At 45.3% G+C, this 19,551-nt stretch overlaps 1 protein-coding gene across 1 annotated transcript in view; it reads right to left on the bottom strand.

The window, feature by feature from the left end:
* The window catches only part of LOC110485710 (glutamate receptor ionotropic, NMDA 2B), a 126,740-nt gene that overhangs the window by 13,170 nt on the left and 94,019 nt on the right, over positions 1-19,551 (bottom strand). The window contains exons 7-14 of the mRNA XM_036940350.1: positions 17,539-17,653; positions 17,001-17,209; positions 13,645-13,813; positions 12,157-12,310; positions 10,373-10,498; positions 7,846-8,075; positions 7,457-7,617; positions 5,607-5,794 (exon numbers count right to left, since the gene is read on the bottom strand). Of these exons, the coding sequence (XP_036796245.1) occupies positions 5,607-5,794; positions 7,457-7,617; positions 7,846-8,075; positions 10,373-10,498; positions 12,157-12,310; positions 13,645-13,813; positions 17,001-17,209; positions 17,539-17,653 (1,352 nt within the window). The remainder of the gene's footprint in view (positions 1-5,606; positions 5,795-7,456; positions 7,618-7,845; positions 8,076-10,372; positions 10,499-12,156; positions 12,311-13,644; positions 13,814-17,000; positions 17,210-17,538; positions 17,654-19,551) is intronic.

Here is a 19,551-nt window from a genome sequence, read left to right as displayed (position 1 = left end):
AGACCTCCACCCCCACCAGACCTCCACCCCCACCAGACCTCCACCCCCACCAGACCTCCACCCCCACCAGACCTCCACCCCACCCCACCAGACCTCCACCCCACCCCACCAGACCTCCACCCCCACAAGACGTAAGCATGCCCACCCTTGATGCTCTGGGGTGAACAGGCAGTGGCTCGGGTGGTTGATGTCCTTGATGATCTTTATGGCCTTCCTGTGACATCGGGTGGTGTAGGTGTCATGGAGGGCAGGTAGTTAGCCCCCGGTGATGCGTTCACGATCATCTCCTTTGTTTTGTAGACATTGAGCGTGAGGTTATTTTCCTGACACCACACTCCGAGGGCCATCACCTCCTCCCTGTAGGCTGTCTCGTTGTTGTTGGTAATGAAGCCTACCACTGTAGAGTCGTCTGCAAATGATTGCAGACAAAATTATTTAAATGATGATTGAGTTGGAGGCGTGCATGGCCACACAGTCGTGGGTGAACAGGGAGTACAGGAGAGGGCTCAGAACGCACCCTTGTGGGGCCCAAGTGTTGAGGATCAGCGGGGTGGAGATGTTGTTACCTACCCTCACCACCTGGGGGCGGCCCGTCAGGAAGTCCAGTACGCAGTTGCACAGGGCGAGGTCGAGACCTAGGGTTTGGACGAGTTTGGAGGGTACTATGGTGTTAAATGCTGAGCTGTAGTCGATGATCAGCATTCTCACAAAGGTATTCCTCTTGTCCAGATGGGTTAGGGCCGTGTGCAGTGTGGTTGCAATTGCGTCATCTGTGGACCTATTGGGGTGGTAAGCAAATTGGAGTGGGTCTAGGGTGTCAGGTAGGGTGGAGGTGATATGGTCCTTGACTCTCAAAGCACTTCATGATGACGGAAGTGAGTGCTATGGGGCGGTAGTCGTTTAGCTCAGTTACCTTAGCTTTCTTGGGAACAGGAACAATGGTGGCCCTCTTGAAGCATGTGGGAACAACAGACTGGGATAAGGATTGATTGAATATGTCCGTAAACACACCAGCCAGCTGGTCTGCGCATGCTCTGAGGATGCGGCTGGGGATGCCGTCTGGGACTGCAGCCTTGCGAGGGTTAACACGTTTAAATATTTTACTCACGTCGGCTGCAGTGAAGGAGAGTCCGTAGGTTTTGGTAGCGGGCCGTGTCAGTGGCACTGTATTGTCCTCAAAGCGAGCAAAGAAGTTGTTTAGTCTGTCTGGGAGCAAGACATCCTGGTCCGCGACGGGGCTGGTTATCTTTTTGTAATCCGTGATTGACTGTAGACCCTGCCGCATACCTCTTGTGTCTGAGCCGTTGAATTGCGACTCTACTTTGTCCCTATACTGACGCTTAGCTTGTTTGATTGCCTTGCAGAGGGAATAGCTACACTGTTTGTATTTGGTCATGTTTCCGGTCATCTTGCCCTGGTTAAAAGCAGTGGTTTGCGCTTTCAGTTTCGCGCAAATGCTGCCATTAATCCACGGTTTCTGGTTTGGGAATGTTTTAATAGTTGCTGTGGGTACGACATCGCCAATGCACTTGCTAATGAACTCGCTCACAGAATCAGCGTATTCGTCAATGTTGTTGTTTGACGCAATGCGGAACATATCCCAATCCACGTGTTCGAAGCAATCTTGAAGCGTGGAATCAGATTGGTCGGACCAGCGTTGAACAGACCTGAGAGCGGGAGCTTCCTGTTTTAGTTTCTGTCTGTAGGCTGGAAGCAACAAAATCGAGTCGTGGTCAGCTTTTCCGAAAGGAGGGTGGGGGAGGGCCTTATATGCGTCGCTGAAGTTAAAATAACAATGATCCAGGGTTTTACCAGCCCTGGTAGCACAATTGATATGCTGATAGAATTTAGGGAGTCTTGTTTTCAGATTAGCCTTGTTAAAATCCCCAGCTACAATGAATGCAGCCTCAGGATATGTTTGTTTACATAGAGTCAAATAAAGTTTGTTCAGGGCCATCGAAGTGTCTGCTTGGGGGGGAATATATGCGGCTGTGATTATTTGCGGCTGTGATTATATGAGAAACTGATGACGTCATTTTATGTTCTCTCTTTAAAATGTAATGTTCTTTGTATTTTGGGTCAGTACTCTCTTGAATTAAACGCTGTTACCTGACTTTTAAGACTGGTCTCGATCTATTTCATGCATAAATTATAAACTTACAACTTATTATGAAATAGAGAGAGTGGGAATTTGGTTTTGGCTACAAAACATATAAGAATTTAGAATTCCTCTAACAGGTGAGCAGAAGGACTTGAGTTCCTGTATGTTGTTATGATCACACCACGTCTTGTTAATCATAAGGCATACTCCCTCGCCCCTCTTCTTACCAGAAAGATGTTTGTTTCTGTCTGCGCGATGCATGAAGAAACCAGCTGGCTGTACCGACTCCGATAGCATGTCTCGAGTGAGCCATGTTTCCGTGAAGCAAAGAACGTTACAGTCTCTGATGTCCCTCTGGAATGCAACCCTTGCTCGGATTTCATCAACCTTGTTGCCAAGAGACTGGACATTAGCGAGTAGTATGCTAAGGAGCGGTGCACGATGTGCCCGTCTCCGGTGCCTGACCAGAAGACCGCTTCGTCTGCCCCTTTTACGGCGTCGTTGTATTGGATCGCCGGCTGGGATCTGATCCATTGTCCCGGGTGGTGGGCAAAACACAGGATCCGCTTCTGGAAAGTCGTATTCCTGGTCGTAAGGTCTGGTACATACTGTAGAGATGCATGCTACTGTGTGTGAAGCTCACTTTCAGTGGTGAATCCAAATCCCTAGCCTCTTGTGTCAAGAGTCTTTCAACTGTCTGAAACAATCCGCACCATATCCCTCTCGCACTGTAATAACCTCTCATACATTATAAAAACTGGGACATGCTATGATAGAAAATGCCAAGTGCATTCGAGCCATTGTTGTGTGTGTGTGTGTGTGTGTGTGTGTGTGTGTGTGTGTGTGTGTGTGTGTGTGTGTGTGTGTGTGTGTGTGTGTGTGTGTGTGTGTGTGTGTGTGTGTGTGTGTGTGTGTGTGTGTGTGTGTGTGTACTGACCATGTCCATGTTTAAACACTGAGTGTACTAAACATTAAGAACACCTTACTAATATTGAGTCCCTTTTACGCTCAGAGCAGCCTCAATTCGTCCACAGGGATGCTGGGCCATGTTGACTCCAATGCTTCCCACACTTGTGTCAAGTTGGCTGAATGTCATTTGGGTGGTGGACCATTCTTGATACACACAGTAAACTGTTGAGCATGAAAAACCCAACAGCGTTGCAGTTCTTGACACACTCAAACCGGTGTCTTGCCCATTCACCCTCTGAATGGCACACATACACAATATACAGTGGGGCAAAACAGTATTTAGTCAGCCACCAATTGTGCAAGTTCTCCCACTTAAAAATATGAGAGAGGCCTGTAATTTTCATCATAGGTACACTTCAACTATGACAGACAAAATGAGAAAAAAAATCCAGAACATCACATTGTATTTGCAAATTATGGTGGAAAGTAAGTATTTGGTCAATAACAAAAGTTTATCTCAATACTTTGTTATATACCCTTTGTTGGCAATGACAGAGGTCAAACGTTTTCTGTAAGTCTTCACAAGGTTTTCACACACTGTTGCTGGTATTTTGGCCCATTCCTCCATGCAGATCTCCTCTAGAGCAGTAATGTTTTGGGGCTGTTGCTGGGCAACATGGACTTTCAACTCCCTCCAAAGATTTTCTATGGGGTTGAGATCTGGAGACTGGCTAGGCCACTCCAGGACCTTGAAATGCTTCTTACGAAGCCACTCCTTCATTGCCCGGGCGGTGTGTTTGGGATCATTGTCATGCTGAAAGACCCAGCCACGTTTCATCTTCAATGCCCTTGCTGATGGAAGGAGGTTTTCAACTCAAAGTCTCACGATACATGGCCCCATTCATTCTTTCCTTTACACGGATCAGTCGTCCTGGTCCCTTTGCAGAAAAACAGCCCCAAAGCATGATGTTTCCACCCCCATGCTTCACAGTAGGTATGGTGTTCTTTGGATGCAACTCAGCATTCTTTGTCCTCCAAACACGACGAGTTGAGTTTTTACCAAAAAGTTATATTTTGGTTTCATCTGACCATATGACATTCTCCCAATCTTCTTCTGGATCATCCAAATGCTCTCTAGCAAACTTCAGACGGGCCTGGACATGTACGGGCTTAAGCAGGGGTACACATCTGGCACCGCAGGATTTGAGTCCCTGGCGGTGTAGTGTGTTACTGATGGTAGGCTTTGTTACTTTGGTCCCAGCTCTCTGCAGGTCATTCACTAGGTCCCCCCGTGTGGTTCTGGTATTTTTGCTCACCGTTCTTGTGATCATTTTGACCCCACGGGGTGAGATCTTGCGTGGAGCCCCAGATCGAGGGAGATTATCAGTGGTCTTGTATGTCTTCCATTTCCTAATAATTGCTCCCACAGTTGATTTCTTCAAACCAAGCTGCTTACCTATTGCAGATTCAGTCTTCCCAGCCTGGTGCAGGTCTACAATTTTATTTCTGGTGTCCTTTTACAGCTCTTTGGTCTTGGCCATAGTGGAGTTTGGAGTGTGACTGTTTGAGGTTGTGGACAGGTGTCTTTTATACTGATAACAAGTTCAAACAGATGCCATTAATACAGGTAACAAGTGGAGGACAGAGGAGCCTCTTAAATAAGAAGTTACAGGTCTGTGAGAGCCAGAAATCTTGCTTGTTTGTAGGTGACCAAATACTTATTTTCCACCATAATTTGCAAATAAATTCATTAAAAATCCTACAATGTGATTTTCTGGATTTTTTTTCTCATTTTGTCTGTCATAGTTGAAGAGTACCTATGATGAAAATTACAGGCCTCTCTCATCTTTTTAAGTGGGAGAACTTGCACAATTGGTGGCTGACTAAATACTTTTTTGCCCCACTGTATGTCTCAATTGTCTTAAGGCTTAAAAATCCTTATTTAACCTGACCCTTCATCTACACTGCCTGAAGTGGATTTAACAAGTGACATCAATAAGAGATCTTAGCTTTCACCTGGATTCACCGGCTCAGTCTATGTCATGGAAAGAGCAGGTGTTCCTAATGTTTTGTACACTCAGTGTATGGAACGTTTCTCTGAAGGCGGTGAGGTGATCATCCAGGTATCTTGTCAAGACCACTCAGTGTTTCTACTATACATACTGTGGACCATAGTGTCTAGATAGAACACGTTGAGGAGTACTATATATAATACATCTAGGCCAATGGAACTCAGCAGTGTAATTAAGACTGTGGTATCCAGCATCCTGTGTTCCAATCCTGGGATTCGACAATGCAAGTGGGAGATGAACTACAAACCAGAAGGAAGCTGGTTTCAGATCCCATGTACCATCTCCTGCCGTTGTGCACTTGAGCAAGGCACTTGCGTGTAGCTGCAGGGGTGCTGCTTTGTGGTCGGCTGAAGCTGTGCTCCTATCCAAAATGTGTGTGTTGTGTGTTTGTGTGTTGTCTTGGGAAGTGGGAGGGGAAGAGGGAGCAGATGAAGAATTTCTGTCTCTGCAGATGGACTAATAAATGACTATTCAATATTCTACTCTACTGCCGGACTACGATCGCATGTCAGCTGAAGCTTTACCATCGCCGAACAGCATGAGGATGGCCAGGTCCACTGCTCTCTTCCAGCCAGAGTCCTTCTGGATGGCGATGCCGTAACCGGTGGTGGCAAACACCTTCCCGCTGCCGATGGTCACCAGTTTACAGCCCTCGTCCCTCCCGGCCATGTAGTTCAACACAGCAGCATCGTAGATGAAGGCATCCAATTTACTGAGCAGGAGTAGGGAGGGAGATAGTGGAGGATAGTTAGTGGTCTGTACTGGTCAGGCAAAGTGTTAGTAATTGTAGATATTGGTTATTTTCAGGGTTAGGAGTTTTTTCCTGATCGTAAGACTGAACCAGTAAAACTCCAGGCCCTGGTTATAGCCTGTACATGGGCCTGGAGTTTTCCTGGTGAGGTCGCATGGTCTGGAAAAAACTGCAGGGCCTAGTAATGAGAGATATACTGAACAAAAATATAAACGCAACATGCAACAAGTTACAGTTCATATGAGGAAATCAGTAAATTAAAATAAATAAATTAGTCCCTAATCTATGGATTTCACATGACTAGGAATACAGATATGCATCTGTTGGTCACAGATATATATATATAAAAAATGGGCCTCACAATGGGCCTCAGGATCTCTTCACGATATTTCTGTGCATTCAAATTGCCATTGATAAAATGCAACTGTGTTCATTGTCCATACCATGTTCCCACCGCAACCATGGGGCACTCTGTTCACAACGTGTACATCAGCAAACTGCTCGCCCACATAGCGTCATACACAGGGTCTGCCGTTGTGAGGCCAGTTGGATGTACTGCCAAATTCTCGAAAAATGTCGTTGGAAGTGGCTTATGGTAGAGAAATGAACATTTAATTATCTGGCAACCGCATTCCTGGACATTCCTGCTGTCGGCATGCCAATTGTACGTTCCCTTGAAACTTGAAACATCTGTGCAATTGTGTTGTGTGACAAAACTGCAGATTTTAGAGTGGCTTTTTATTGTGCCCAGCACAAGATGCACCTGTGTAATGATCATGCTGTTTAATCAGCTTCTTGATATGCCACATCTGTCAGGTGGATGGATTATCTTGGCAAAGGAGAAATGCTCACTAACAGGGATGTAAACAAATTTGTGCACAAAATTTGAGAGAAATAAGCTTTTTGTGCGTACGGAACATCTCTGGGATCTTTTATTTCAGCTCATGAAACATGGGACCAGCAATTTACATGTTACGTTTATACTAAGTAAGTGACCTATGACAGGTTTAGGTGACAAACCCACAACTCATCAACTCCCCATGGCTACAGCATGTTAGTGATACACACCCCTGCAGACAAACCATTTTACAATACCAATGGCTAGCTAGCAGTTCAACCAGCTCCCTCCCAACCAAGCCAAAATAAGAGAAACCCACAGATGGCTATATGAAGCTCTAGTGTTCTAACCTGCACTCTGCATTCTTAATTCTTGGAAAGGAAGAAGGGAGGAGACCATCACATCAGATCAGCTCTCAGCCTCCACCAACCACCGCCAGGCTGTTGCTTGCTGCTATTCTGAGCTAAGGAGCAGTGGCAGGCAGCAGCAAGCAACAGCAGCAGCTCTGCTAGCTTTCCACCCACCCTCACTCCCTCCCTCCCTCCCCTCCATCCATCCCTCTCTCCTCTCTCTCACCTGTTCTCCCTCCATCCCCCCCTCTCCCTGGCCCTCCCTCCCTCCATCCATCCCTCTCTCCTCTCTCTCACCCATTCTCCCTCCATCCCTCCCTCTCCCTGACCCTCCCTCCCTCCCCTCCCCTCCATCCCTCTCTCTCTCCTCTCCCTAACCCTCCACCCATCCTCCCCTCTTCTCCCTCCCTCTTTCCCTCCCTCTCCTTCTCTCACCCTCCCTTGAGGCTTGCCAGGGCCTCGTTCACGTTCTTCTGATGGAAGCTGGTCATATACTGGTGCATCTCCGGGTAATTGTTGCGGATGTTCCGTTCCGTGCTTCCGTTGGGCACCGTTCCGAAACGGAATGGCGGGGAGAAGGCGTTGGGTTTTTGGAACTGTGTGGGGGGGGGGGGGGGGGGGGGGTTCCGGAAGAGAAGAGAGAAAGAGAGAAAATAGCAGGGGTTGGTGTGGTGAGCTGGACAAGGCATCGGGTTCCATCAAATGCTCCTAATACATTATGCTTCTGGACTGACCGGAAATGAATCTGCTTGGAAAACATATGCAACGCTGGGCACATACAGGCGGGTGAAGGCACACACACACACACACACGCACACACACACCTTATTGTCACTGAGGCCCGACACCTGATCCACATACTCCTCCTGGATCATGAAGGCAGCCAGGTTGGCAGTGTAGGAGGCCAGGAAGATGACAGCGAAGAAGGCCCACACCGACACCATGATCTTACTGGTGGTGCCTTTAGGGTTCTGGACGGGAACAGAGTTGTTGAAAACCAGGCCCCACAGCAGCCAGATGGCCTTGCCGATGGTGAAGGAGGGGCCACCGGGCTCTGGGGGAAGAAAAGATGGATGTGGAGAGGAAGTCGATAGAGAGGGAGGGAAAGACGGAGAAGGGAGTTGATTGGTTTGGTGGCTATGCTCCCAATTAAAAAAGCACTTCATTTAATAGTCCTGATGTTGGCTTTTTGTTATGGGGACAATGATCTGAGGTAGGTTATGTTATAGGTGAAAGCAACATGGTGGACACTTGTCCTTCTGCCTGCCAATGATCATGAACAAAAGGAGAGGAGAGAAATCCTGTTGGGAAGTATTGGGACGTAAAGCCAGTTGGCTCCTGCTATACCAGGCTCCACTGTAGCAGAATCAGAACTGACGCCCTGGCTGGCTGTCTGCATCCACATCCATAGGGTGCTTGGAGAGAGGGACAGAGAGGCAGAGAGGGACAGAGAGAGACAGATAGGGACAGAGAGGGAGAGAGAGGGACAGAGAGAGACAGAGAGGGACAGAGAGGGACAGAGAGACAGAGAGGGACAGAGAGGGACAGAAAGAGGGAGAGAGAGAGAGAGAGAGAGAGAGAGAGAGAGAGAGAGGGGGACAGAGAGGGACAGAGAGGGACAGAGAGGGAGAGAGAGAGAGAGGGAGAGAGAGAGAGGGAGAGAGAGAGAGAGAGAGAGAGAGAGAGAGAGAGAGAGAGAGAGAGAGAGAGGGAGAGAGAGAGAGAGAGTGGAGGATGGAGAGAGAGAGAGAGGGGGAGAGAGTAGAGGGAGAGAGAGAGTGTGGAGGTGGGAGCGAGAGAAGGGTAGAGATAGAGAGGGAGAAAGAGAGAGTGCAAGAGAGAGTGAGAGAAGGAGGGTGAAGGAGGGTGAAGGTGGGGGTGGATGGGTGTCCAAAAGGCTACAATTATGCTACAGCTGCAGCAACAAGCAATACAACACAACACGGTGTGTGCGTGTGCATGTGTGTTTGTGTGTGCATGTGTGTTTGTGTGTGCATGTGCGTGTGTGTTTGTGTGTGCATGTGCGCTTAACACGGCTTACATAACCTGTATTGGAAGTCATTAACTCATGATACCGTGGGCGCGTAAACAGCAGAGGAACCAACATCTCTCTCTCTCTCTCTCTATCCCGCTCTCTCTCTTCCTATCGCTCTCTCCCTCTCTGTTTTCTACAGTGGTTACAGTGAATTGTAGTACATTATACAGCAGCAACAGACAGTGTAGATAACCCACCATTACCCTGCCCTGCCTGGCTCATCACTACACACTTATCCCCCTGTCACCAATATAAAGCAACAACCCAAAAAGAAGGGTGGATATAAAACTCCTATGATGTTATCTTGAGTGGGCTGGAGTGGTGGAATGTTAATGCATTCCTCTGCATTGTATATGAAGCCAGAGAGGGTGTGAAGAAGAGAAGCGCCGTGTAAAATAGAATCCCGCTGCTGCCGTGGAAACGGAACCGTTGATTTTGTGTTTTGAGGTGTTGGGAACATGATTCAATTCTGTGGGTAGTGTCATAAACATTCTGTCACAACTTTTGTTTTTCTGTGTTCGTTTTCAACACAATGGACCTGTGGAAAATGTTTAACGGAATGGTAATGGTGGTGTTTGATGTGAAGAGTAACCTTCCCTGAGACCTGAAGACCTGCGTTACCTCCCCAAGCCAATGCCTAGTCTTTAGCTCGGCGGGTTAACACCATCTTGTGTCGTACAGGAGACCCAGGATCAAGCCCCAGTCGGTGTATTGGGAAACAACATGATATCTTTAGGTACAGGGAGACTTGTTGCTAGTGCTTAATGATGCCCAAGGCATTCTGTTATTGTGCAAAGATGATGATGTTAGATAGTTTTCATTTTAATCTACAGCTCCATCTAAGAACAGCTATTATTGTATTGTTCGTCCTGATGACTAGATGGCTGTGTCCTGATGACTAGATGGCTGTGTCCTGATGACTAGATGGTTGTGTCCCAAATGGCACCCAATTCCCTACATAGTGCACTACTTTTGACCTTTGAGCCCTGGAAAAAGTGCATTACATAGGGAATTGGGTGCCATTTGGGGCACAGCCTATATGTGTTTCATTTAAAGAGTGTGGCTGGAGTGACTGAGGTGTCCTCCTTATATTGAGTGGAAATGTTTCAATGTGTTTCATTTCTCAACCTTGGCTGCCTGCTACCTGGCTGGTGATAGAGGGGAAGAGAAAGGTGTTCAATTGGCAAGTTCTCTCTCTCGCTCTTTCTCTGTGTTTGTTTGCGTTTGTGTGCGAGTGTGTGTGTGTGTGTGTGTGTGTGTGTGTGTGTGTGTGTGTGTGTGTGTGTGTGTGTGTGTGTGTGTATCCTCTCTCTCACCTCGTCCGTCTGCCAGGCAGCGGTTGTAGCCGACCGGGCTGAAGTACTCAAACACAAACACAGCAATCGCGGACACGAGTAGCAGCATCACAAACATCATCACCCACACGTCCGCACTGAACGGCTCTGAGAGAAGAAGATAGAAAGGGAGAGAAAGAGGGAGAGAGAGAGGGAGAGAAATAAAGAAAGAGATATATAAAAATAAATAAAAAAGAGATATATAAAAAGAGAGAGAGAGAGAGAGAGAAAGGAAGGAAGGAAGGAAGGAAGGAAGGAAGGAAGGAAGGAAGGAAGGAAGGAAGGAAGGAAGGAAGGAAGGAAGGAAGGGAGAGGGGAGGGAGGGAGACAAAGGCTGGTAAATTAAACAAATTCATCAATGACCAAGTAGGTAATGGTATTTCTGTGTGTGTGAGCGTGTGCTTATTTACGATGTCTGTGTCTGTGTGTGTGTGCTTATTTATCATGTCTGTGTGTGTGTGTGTGCTTATTTATCATGTCTGTGTCTGTGTCTGTGTGTCTGTGTGTGTGTGCTTATTTATCATGTCTGTGTCTGTGTCTGTGTGTCTGTGCTTATTTATCATGGCTGTGTCTGTGTCTGTGTCTGTGTGTGTGTGCTTATTTATCATGTCTGCGTCTGTGTCTGTGTCTGTGTGTGTGTGTGTGTGTGCTTATTTATCATGTGTGTGTCTGTGTGTGTGTGCTTATTTATCGTGTGTGTGTCTGTGTCTGTGTGTGTGTGCTTATTTATCGTGTGTGTCTGTGTCTGTGTGTGTGTGCTTATTTATCATGTGTGTGTCTGTGTTTGTGTGTGTGTGCTTATTTATCATGTGTGTGTCTGTGTCTGTGTGCGTGTGCTTATTTATCATGTGTGTGTCTGTGTCTGTGTGTGTGTGTGCTTATTTATAATGTGTGTGTCTGTGTCTGTGTGTGCTTATTTACCATGTCTGTGTCTGTGTCTGTGTGTGTGTGTGTGTGGTTATTTACCATGTCTGTGTGTGTGTGTGTGTGGGTCCCCAGTCCGGGGCCCGCTATGAGGGTTCCCAGTCCGGGGTCGGCCAGTGGGGTGAGCCAGTGGTGGAGTGGGGTCTGCGTCCCGCACCTGAGCCGCCACCGCGGATAGATGCCCACCCAGACCGTCCCCTATAGGTTCAGGTTTTCTTTTTATGTCTCTATTTGGTTTGGTCAGGGTGTGATTTGGGGTGGGTATTCTATGTTCGATTATTTGAATTTCTATAGCCCTTTTTCCACCTGTCTTTGTGGGAAGTTGACTTTGTTTATGGCGTCTTTTCTAATAAAAAGAAAATGTACGCTCACCACGCTGCGCCTTGGTCTTCTTCTTTCAACGGCCGTGACACAGAGTGTGTATTTTTTATCATGTGTTCCCATTTAATTAGCTAGAAAATAAATAATTCAACCAATTTGTGTAATACTACATCATAAGTAAGGCTCGGGGTTTTGCAGATGCAAAGGGAAGGTTACGACTGTTCAAAATGATGATATGATACGAGGTTGTGATTAATAAGTTGACTGTTTATATATGTGATAGGTAAAGACCTTATTAGAGTTTAATTCGGGAGATGGTAACTCTTTAAAGAACCGCTCTCATGGTGCCCCAGACCCTAATGAGTTAATTGTTACATGAATAATTTAATTGGGTAACAATTAAACATATTTAGCTAATTAGATAAATAACAGTCTTCGGAATAATGTTAAAGTCAAGTCACGACATATGGATGTGAAGCATCTCCATCAACACCAGGTGCCAGTGGTACTCTGATTCTCACCAAGGAAGGCGGAGGGGGAGACAGTGCCGTTGCTACGGGAGACCAGGACACTGATCCCCGTCTCGATGAAGGGCACGGAGAAGTCAATGACCTCAGACCTCTCCGCGTTGATGGTGAGCGACCCCACGGCCATGTGGGCCTTCTTCTGCTCCACCTGAGTCAATGAGAGAGACAAGGTCAACGGGAGGTCATTTTCTGATCTGATACAAAACAGGACCGAGAGAAACAGCGAAGGAGCAGGAAACTGGGTTACTACTTTATACTACAACTGTAGACTACTGTATATCAGTGAGAGGTCACCTTTTCCCTTCACATACACTACCATTTTAGATCTGATACGAAACGTGACTGCGAAAAATAATGAAGGAGAAGGAAACTGGGTTACTACACTGTATAGTGAATGACTAATACAGATGGAAATAGCTCTGTTCTTTCCACAAACCTTTCCCTCCCCTGCTCTCTCCCCTATTTCCTAATCCCTCCCTCCACTCACTCACTCCCATCCCTCCTCTAAGTCTCTACAGGTATATTTAGCTGTTAATACCTGAGGCCTTGGGCAGTGTATAAAAGTGGGCCACAACAGGCTGTGTTAACAGGGTAAACACATAGCAGAGTGAGCATGAATTATTCCCTCTTCTCTCCCTCCTCCTCCTGATGTTTTTCATTAGTTTGTGGCCATTTCTCTCCCTCATTTATCTTTGGCTCCCTCCTGCTCTCCTATCTAAATGAAATCATTAGCTGCGTGCTTAGATGATGAGCACTTGCATGCCTGTGCATTTGCATAAGCCGGGTGTGCCTACGTTGACACGTCTCCCTGTCGTTTTACTACAGAATCCAGTCAAAGGTTTTATAATGCCAGATGAATCCATTCCTCAGCATCTCTGTCCCTGATATAAAAACACAACGTTGATCAGTAGTCAGGCAAGGCTACTCGTTTCTTCGTCCCACCCGCGGTCGTTTAACTTGGACATCCTTTCATAGAGGATGCAGTACATTGCTGTATCTAACACGTGCTATGTGATTTAATATGGGAATTAATGCCGGCGAGGTAAGGGCTTTCCCCGAGGCTCTTCCCACTGCTAACTCTCCCTCTCTGAGTCTGATGAAGAGCCTCCTCTCCTCTTCTCTCCCAGACTTGAAATGAGCGGATCAAAGCCCCCCGCAGGCTAGGATATAGAGGCAGTCAAATCAGACCTGCTGGGTTCAAATAGTATTCATCTTCTGTCAAATGACTTTGTGCTGCACTCAATCGAGCTTGTCTGGCGCGATAGAAGCAATAGAATAGTCCCACACGTGCAAACCCCGCCCTCCTAGTACTTCAGGCAGGCTCAATCAATCAAACAGTCAAAGTATTTGAACACATTTCAAATACTAATCGAACCCAGATCTGGAAATAAGGAGAAACGAGTCAGAACGCCAAAAGAGAAAAAAATGAGAAGAAAAAAAGGGCCAAAGAGAGTCAGTGAGAAAGAACGGACAAACTCCCACCTCCCCGACCATTCCATTCCAGGTGCCGTTGATCTTCTTGCCGTGCTTTCCGTTGGTGACCAGGTAGAGGTCATAGGTGAACTTGACCTGCTTGGCGATCTTCTTCAGGATGTCGATGCAGAATCCTTTACAGCAGCGCTTGGTGTACTGGCCAGGTACTGTCTGGTTGCTGAGAGAGAGATTTTCTTATTTATTTTCCCTTTTGTACTTTAACTATTTTGCACATAGTTACAACACTGCATATAATATAATATAATATGACATTTGAAATGTCTTCATTCTTTTTGAACTTTTGTGAGTGTAATGTGTACTGTTATTGTTTTTATTGTTTATTTCACTTTTGTTTATTATCTATTTCAGTTGCTTTGGAAATGTTAACATATGTTTCCCACAATAAAGACCCTTAAATAGAAAATTGAAATTGAAACAGAAGGAGGAGGATAAGAGAGAGAGGGAGGGAGAGGGAGAACGACAGAAAAAAAGAGAGGTAGAGTGAGACACAGAGAGAGAAATAGGAGGATAAGAGAGAGAGGAAGAGAAAGAGAAAGAGAGGAAAGATAAGAAAGGGAGAGAGAGAGAAAAATGATAATGGGGCACAGGAAGAAATCAATGACCAGGTGGGTCAAAGGGCAAAAATAATTGGGGCCAATCAAAGAGAGGTAGAAGAGAGGGGGACAGGTACAGGATGATCAGAAGAGAGGGGGGACAAGTACAGGATGATCAGAAGAGAGGGGGACAGGTACAGGATGATCAGAAGAGAGGGGGACAGGTACAGGATGATCAGAAGAGAGGGGGGACAGGTACAGGATTATCAGAAGAGATGGGGGACAGGTACAGGATGATCAAAAGAAAGGGGGGACAAGTACAGGATGATCAGAAGAGAGGGGGGACAAGTACAGGATGATCAGAAGAGAGGGGGACAGGTACAGGATGATCAGAAGAGAGGGAGACAGGTACAGGATGATCAGAAGAGAGGGGGGACAAGTACAGGATGATCAGAAGAGAAGGGGGGACAGGTACAGCATGTTCAGAAGAGAGGGGAACAAGTACAGGATGATCAGAAGAGAGGGGGGACAAGTACAGGATGACCAGAAGAGAAGGGGGGACAGGTACAGGATGGTCAGGTGAGAGGGGGAGAAACAATAAATAAACAGTGATGGTGAGGTTGACAGGAGAGGTGAGAAGAGGATGAAATGTCAATAATAAAAAGAGGAAAGGGCAAGGAACGAGAGGCAGGAACTCCAGGGAATTTAGATAGGCCAGCAGAGAGAGAGAAATGGAGTGAAAGAAAAGGAGTGAGAGAAAAAGGAGGGCAATGAGGGGAATCCATTGTGGGAGGGCAAGGTGAAGTGGAGAAACTGAAGAAGGGTAAGTGTAGTGAAGCTTGAACAAAATGTGGACGAGAAAAGTAAAATAGTCCAGATATAGGAAGAGGGAGGGAAGGGATGGGGGTTATCAGAAGACAAATAGATTGAGAGAGGATGATAGAAAAGTATGGGCATGGAAATGGGAGGGGGACAGAGAGATATGGACAGCAGAGAAAAATAAATACAAGACAGACAGGACATACAGTACAAAGCCTCCAGCATGTGATATATAGAGTAAACATAACAAAGGTTAACATACCCTTAATTCATTCATTAAGGTATACCCTTAGTATCACTTCATGTATCTGTTATGTGAATAAAAACAATAAATTACAGAAGCTGATTAAGTTGGGTCACAGGTATTATGATGCTTAAGGGCTTATTAACCTAATGTAGCAGGCGTAAAATAAACACCTGAGTGGGGTCGATGGATGACCGGAAGCATCATGTTCAGGCTTTGCCTCTTTTCTGCTTTTCCCCTAAAACCGGATGCTTCCATTTTATAGATGCCATGAAGGTCCTAGACATTTTCTGCCCTAAAAGTAGAATTTGAGCTCTGTTTTTAATCCAGATATTGGTCTGTTTTTAATAGAGATATTGGTTTGTTATTAATAGAGATATTGGTCTGTTTTTAATAGAGATATTGGTTTGTTTTTAATAGAGATATTGGTCTGTTTTTAATAGAGATATTGGTTTGTTTTTAATAGAGATATTGGTCTGTTTTAATAGAGATATTGGTCTGTTTTTAATCCAGATGTTGGTCTGTTTTTAATAGAGATATTGGTCTGTTTTAATAGAGATATTGGTCTGGTACTAATCCAGATATTGGTCTGTTTTTAATCCAGATATTGGTCTGTTTTTAATAGAGATATTGGTCTGTTTTAATAGAGATATTGGTCTGTTTTTAATAGAGATATTGGTCTGTTTTAATAGAGATATTGGTCTGTTTTTAATAGAGATATTGGTCTGTTTTAATAGAGATATTGGTCTGTTTTTAATAGAGATATTGGTCTGTTTTAATAGAGATATTGGTCTGTTTTTAATAGAGATATTGGTCTGTTTTAATAGAGATATTGGTCTGTTTTTAATAGAGATATTGGTCTGTTTTAATAGAGATATTGGTCTGTTTTAATAGAGATATTGGTCTGTTTTTAATAGAGATATTGCTCTGTTTTAATAGAGATATTGGTCTGTTTTAATAGAGATATTGCTCTGTTTTAATAGAGATATTACTCTGTTTTAATAGAGATATTGCTCTGTTTTAATAGAGATATTGGTCTGTTTTTAATAGAGATATTGGTCTGTTTTAATAGAGATATTGGTCTGTTTTAATAGAGATATTGGTCTGTTTTTAATAGAGATATTGCTCTGTTTTAATAGAGATATTGGTCTGTTTTAATAGAGATATTGCTCTGTTTTAATAGAGATATTACTCTGTTTTAATAGAGATATTGCTCTGTTTTAATAGAGATATTGGTCTGTTTTTAATAGAGATATTGGTCTGTTTTAATAGAGATATTGCTCTGTTTTAATAGAGATATTGCTCTGTTTTTAATAGAGATATTGGTCTGTGGTTCTCATAGGATTTTGAGCTACAGGTATGACAACCTAAACATTGACGTCTATATTCAATACTGATCACAGGAGGCTGGTGAGGGGAGGACAGCTCATAATAATGCCTGGAATGAAGTGAATGGAATGGTATCAAACACTTGGAAACCATGTGTTTGATGTGTTTGAAACCATTGCATTGATTCCGTTCCAGCCATGACTATGAGCCTGTTCTCCCCAATTAAGGTGCCACCGGCCACCTGTGATAGTGATATAGGTCTATAGTTTTCACAGTATTTTGAGTTGTTTCATGAAGGAGGTAATGGTATAAAAGACTGTAGTTGAATTTGTCATCAGCACTCAATATATGATCAATAGGAGAGAGGGAATACAGTATAGGGTTGTGTATTTGGTTAAGGTGGATCCTAGTTGTCTTACAGTATTTTAAGCTGTTTCCTGCACGGCACTGTGTTCCTCATGCAGGTGCCACTGAGGGGGTCCACGTCCTCCACGATGACAAAGGGAGCCTCCTCCAGCGTCACGATGGACAGGTGGTCGTCCTCCCGGGCCTCCCCATCGGAGAACAGCTCAAACCTGGGCCACACGTGGTACTTCATGGACAGGGAGCTGTTCTCCCACTTACCCACCTGGGGATGGGAGAAGGGAAGAGAGAGGGGAGTGAAGAGAGAGAGAGAGGAGGGACGAAGGATTGGGTGGTGTGCATAATCATAAATAATCAGCGACAAATAAAACACAAATAAAGAGAGAGAAAGAGAGAGAAGGAGGAAGAAAAAGAGAAATAAACAGAGCGAGAGAAAGAGAAAGAAAGAGAAAAGAGAAAAGAGAATGAGAAAGAGAGAGAGGGAGAGAGGAAGAAAAAGATAGAGAGAAATCAAAGAAAGAAACCAGAGAAAGGGAGGGAATGAGAGAGAGAGAGACATAGAAAGAGAAGGAGAGGAAGACGAGAGATACTCACCTTGTCCCAGCGTCTCTGCTTGTCTAGCAGGGTGATGACCAGTTTGGGATGCATCTGGTATCCATCCTCACTGAACGACAGGTTGCGTCCCTCGAACGTCACGTTCATCAGATACCTGCCAGGAAACAATGTTACTACAGTTACTACACCATTACAACACGGGTTAAAGAATGTCGTAAAGCTGAACTCAAACAAAAACAATGACTTGACTGACTGCTATAAGAGTAACTGGATGTAAAGTGTTGCCCGCTAAACACTCTAATATACTGCATGACACATTGAGGTTTCACACTACAGTAACATTCATACATTTGACTAAAATTTCCGGTTCTAAATCAACTGCAAACCCTAATGTACACAGTGGAAATGATAACATGGTTGCAGAAACACACACAAATGCACAGAAGACATGAAGGCATTGAATTTGAGAACCTGAGTTATTGTATGTTAATGTTCTTTATGTTGCTTGGTCAGTTTTTTTGACCTGCATTTAACTAGGCAAGTCAGTTAACAACAAGTTAAGCTACCGTAGCACAGCTCATCCACTTTGAGAGTCTGTAACACTCACTTCTGACAGAGAGAGGGAGAAAGGAGAGAGAGAGAGAGAGAGAGAGAGAGAGAGAGAGAGAGAGAGAGAGAGAGATAGTGAGAGAGAGAGTAAGAGAGAGAGAGAGAGAGAGAGAGAGAGAAATAGAGAGAAAGAGAGAGTAGAAAGAGTAGAGAGAAAGAGGGAGCGAGAGAGTAGAGGGAGAGAGGGAGCGAGAGAGAGTAGAGTAGAGAGTGGTGAAGGAGAGAGGAGAGAAAGAAGAGAGAGAGAAAGAGCGAGAGAGAGAATAGAAAGAGAGAGAAAGAGGAGAGAGAGAAAGAGGAGAGTAGGGAGTTGTAAGAGAGGAGAGAGAGAATAGAAAGACAGTAGAGAGAAAGAGGGAGAGAGAGAGGAGAGAGAGAGGGAGGGAGAGAGAGTAGAGAGTAGAGAGTAAGAGGGAGAGAGAGAGTAGAGAGTATAGAGTAAGAGGGAGAGAGAGAGTAGAGAGTATAGAGTAAGAGGGAGAGAGAGAGTAGAGTAGAGAGTAAGAGGGAGGGATAGAGAGTAGAGTAGAGAGTAAGAGGGAGAGAGAGAGTAGAGAGTAAGAGGGAGAGCGAGAGTAGAGAGAGAGAGAGTCATAATGTGTAAAGTGCTTGTGTGAATAAGTATCAGTATGTACTATGTGTGTCGACAAGTGCGTGCCACTGCCAGATAAACTCAAATCATTCTCCCCCACCCGTGACCTACCACCCTCGCTTCCTCTCTCTCGCTCTCTCTCTCTCTGCTCGCTCTCCTTTCTGGGGTGTTAGTTGCCGCGGCTGCGGCCGCCATCTCCATGGCAACTCTCTGCCTGCCTCCGAAACAATTCTAGTCCAGGAAATAAATAAATACTGGTCTATAAATGAGACAGAGAGAGAGGGAGGGCAGCAACGTGCGGAGTTAAATGTGTGCTTAATGAGATTCCTGAGACAGCTAACTGGCAGTAACAGAGAGGGAGGGCACCAGATCATTTCAACAATGAGGGGAAAGAACAATGGACAGATGATGATGAAGATGACAAAGCGAGATCCTACTACACCTTGTCACTACGCAGTATGTATTTGACTGAATCTAACACGCCTTCGAAGCGCTGTACGCATCCAATACAGAGCGTCCCTGAAAATGCCTGCCACGTAACGTGTGGTACTGTGCTACTGTAAAGCGCATGCAACATGGGATTAGCAGTAGGTGCCTAGCATTAGAATTTGAATTAGGAAACCAAAAAATGCAACGCCACCCAAAGGAACACCCACTTGTTGCCACCCATGTTAACCAAGCTGACCATGTTCAAGTGCAGGTGTGTGTGGAGTGTGGCGCTCTACTGAACTGTGCTGACTGAGACGTGTGTCAGTCCCCGTGGGTGACATTTATGATTGTTAACAAAAACCCCAACAGAGGAAGACTCCCCGTCATATGTAATGTGTTGCCATGGCACCCAACAACCACAG

Source organism: Oncorhynchus mykiss, chromosome 13 (genome assembly GCF_013265735.2).
Source record: "Oncorhynchus mykiss isolate Arlee chromosome 13, USDA_OmykA_1.1, whole genome shotgun sequence".
In the NCBI taxonomy this organism is placed as follows: Eukaryota; Metazoa; Chordata; class Actinopteri; order Salmoniformes; family Salmonidae; genus Oncorhynchus; species Oncorhynchus mykiss.
The sequence above is the reverse complement of the archived record's forward strand: the minus strand, read 5'-3'. Positions and strand labels throughout refer to the sequence as shown.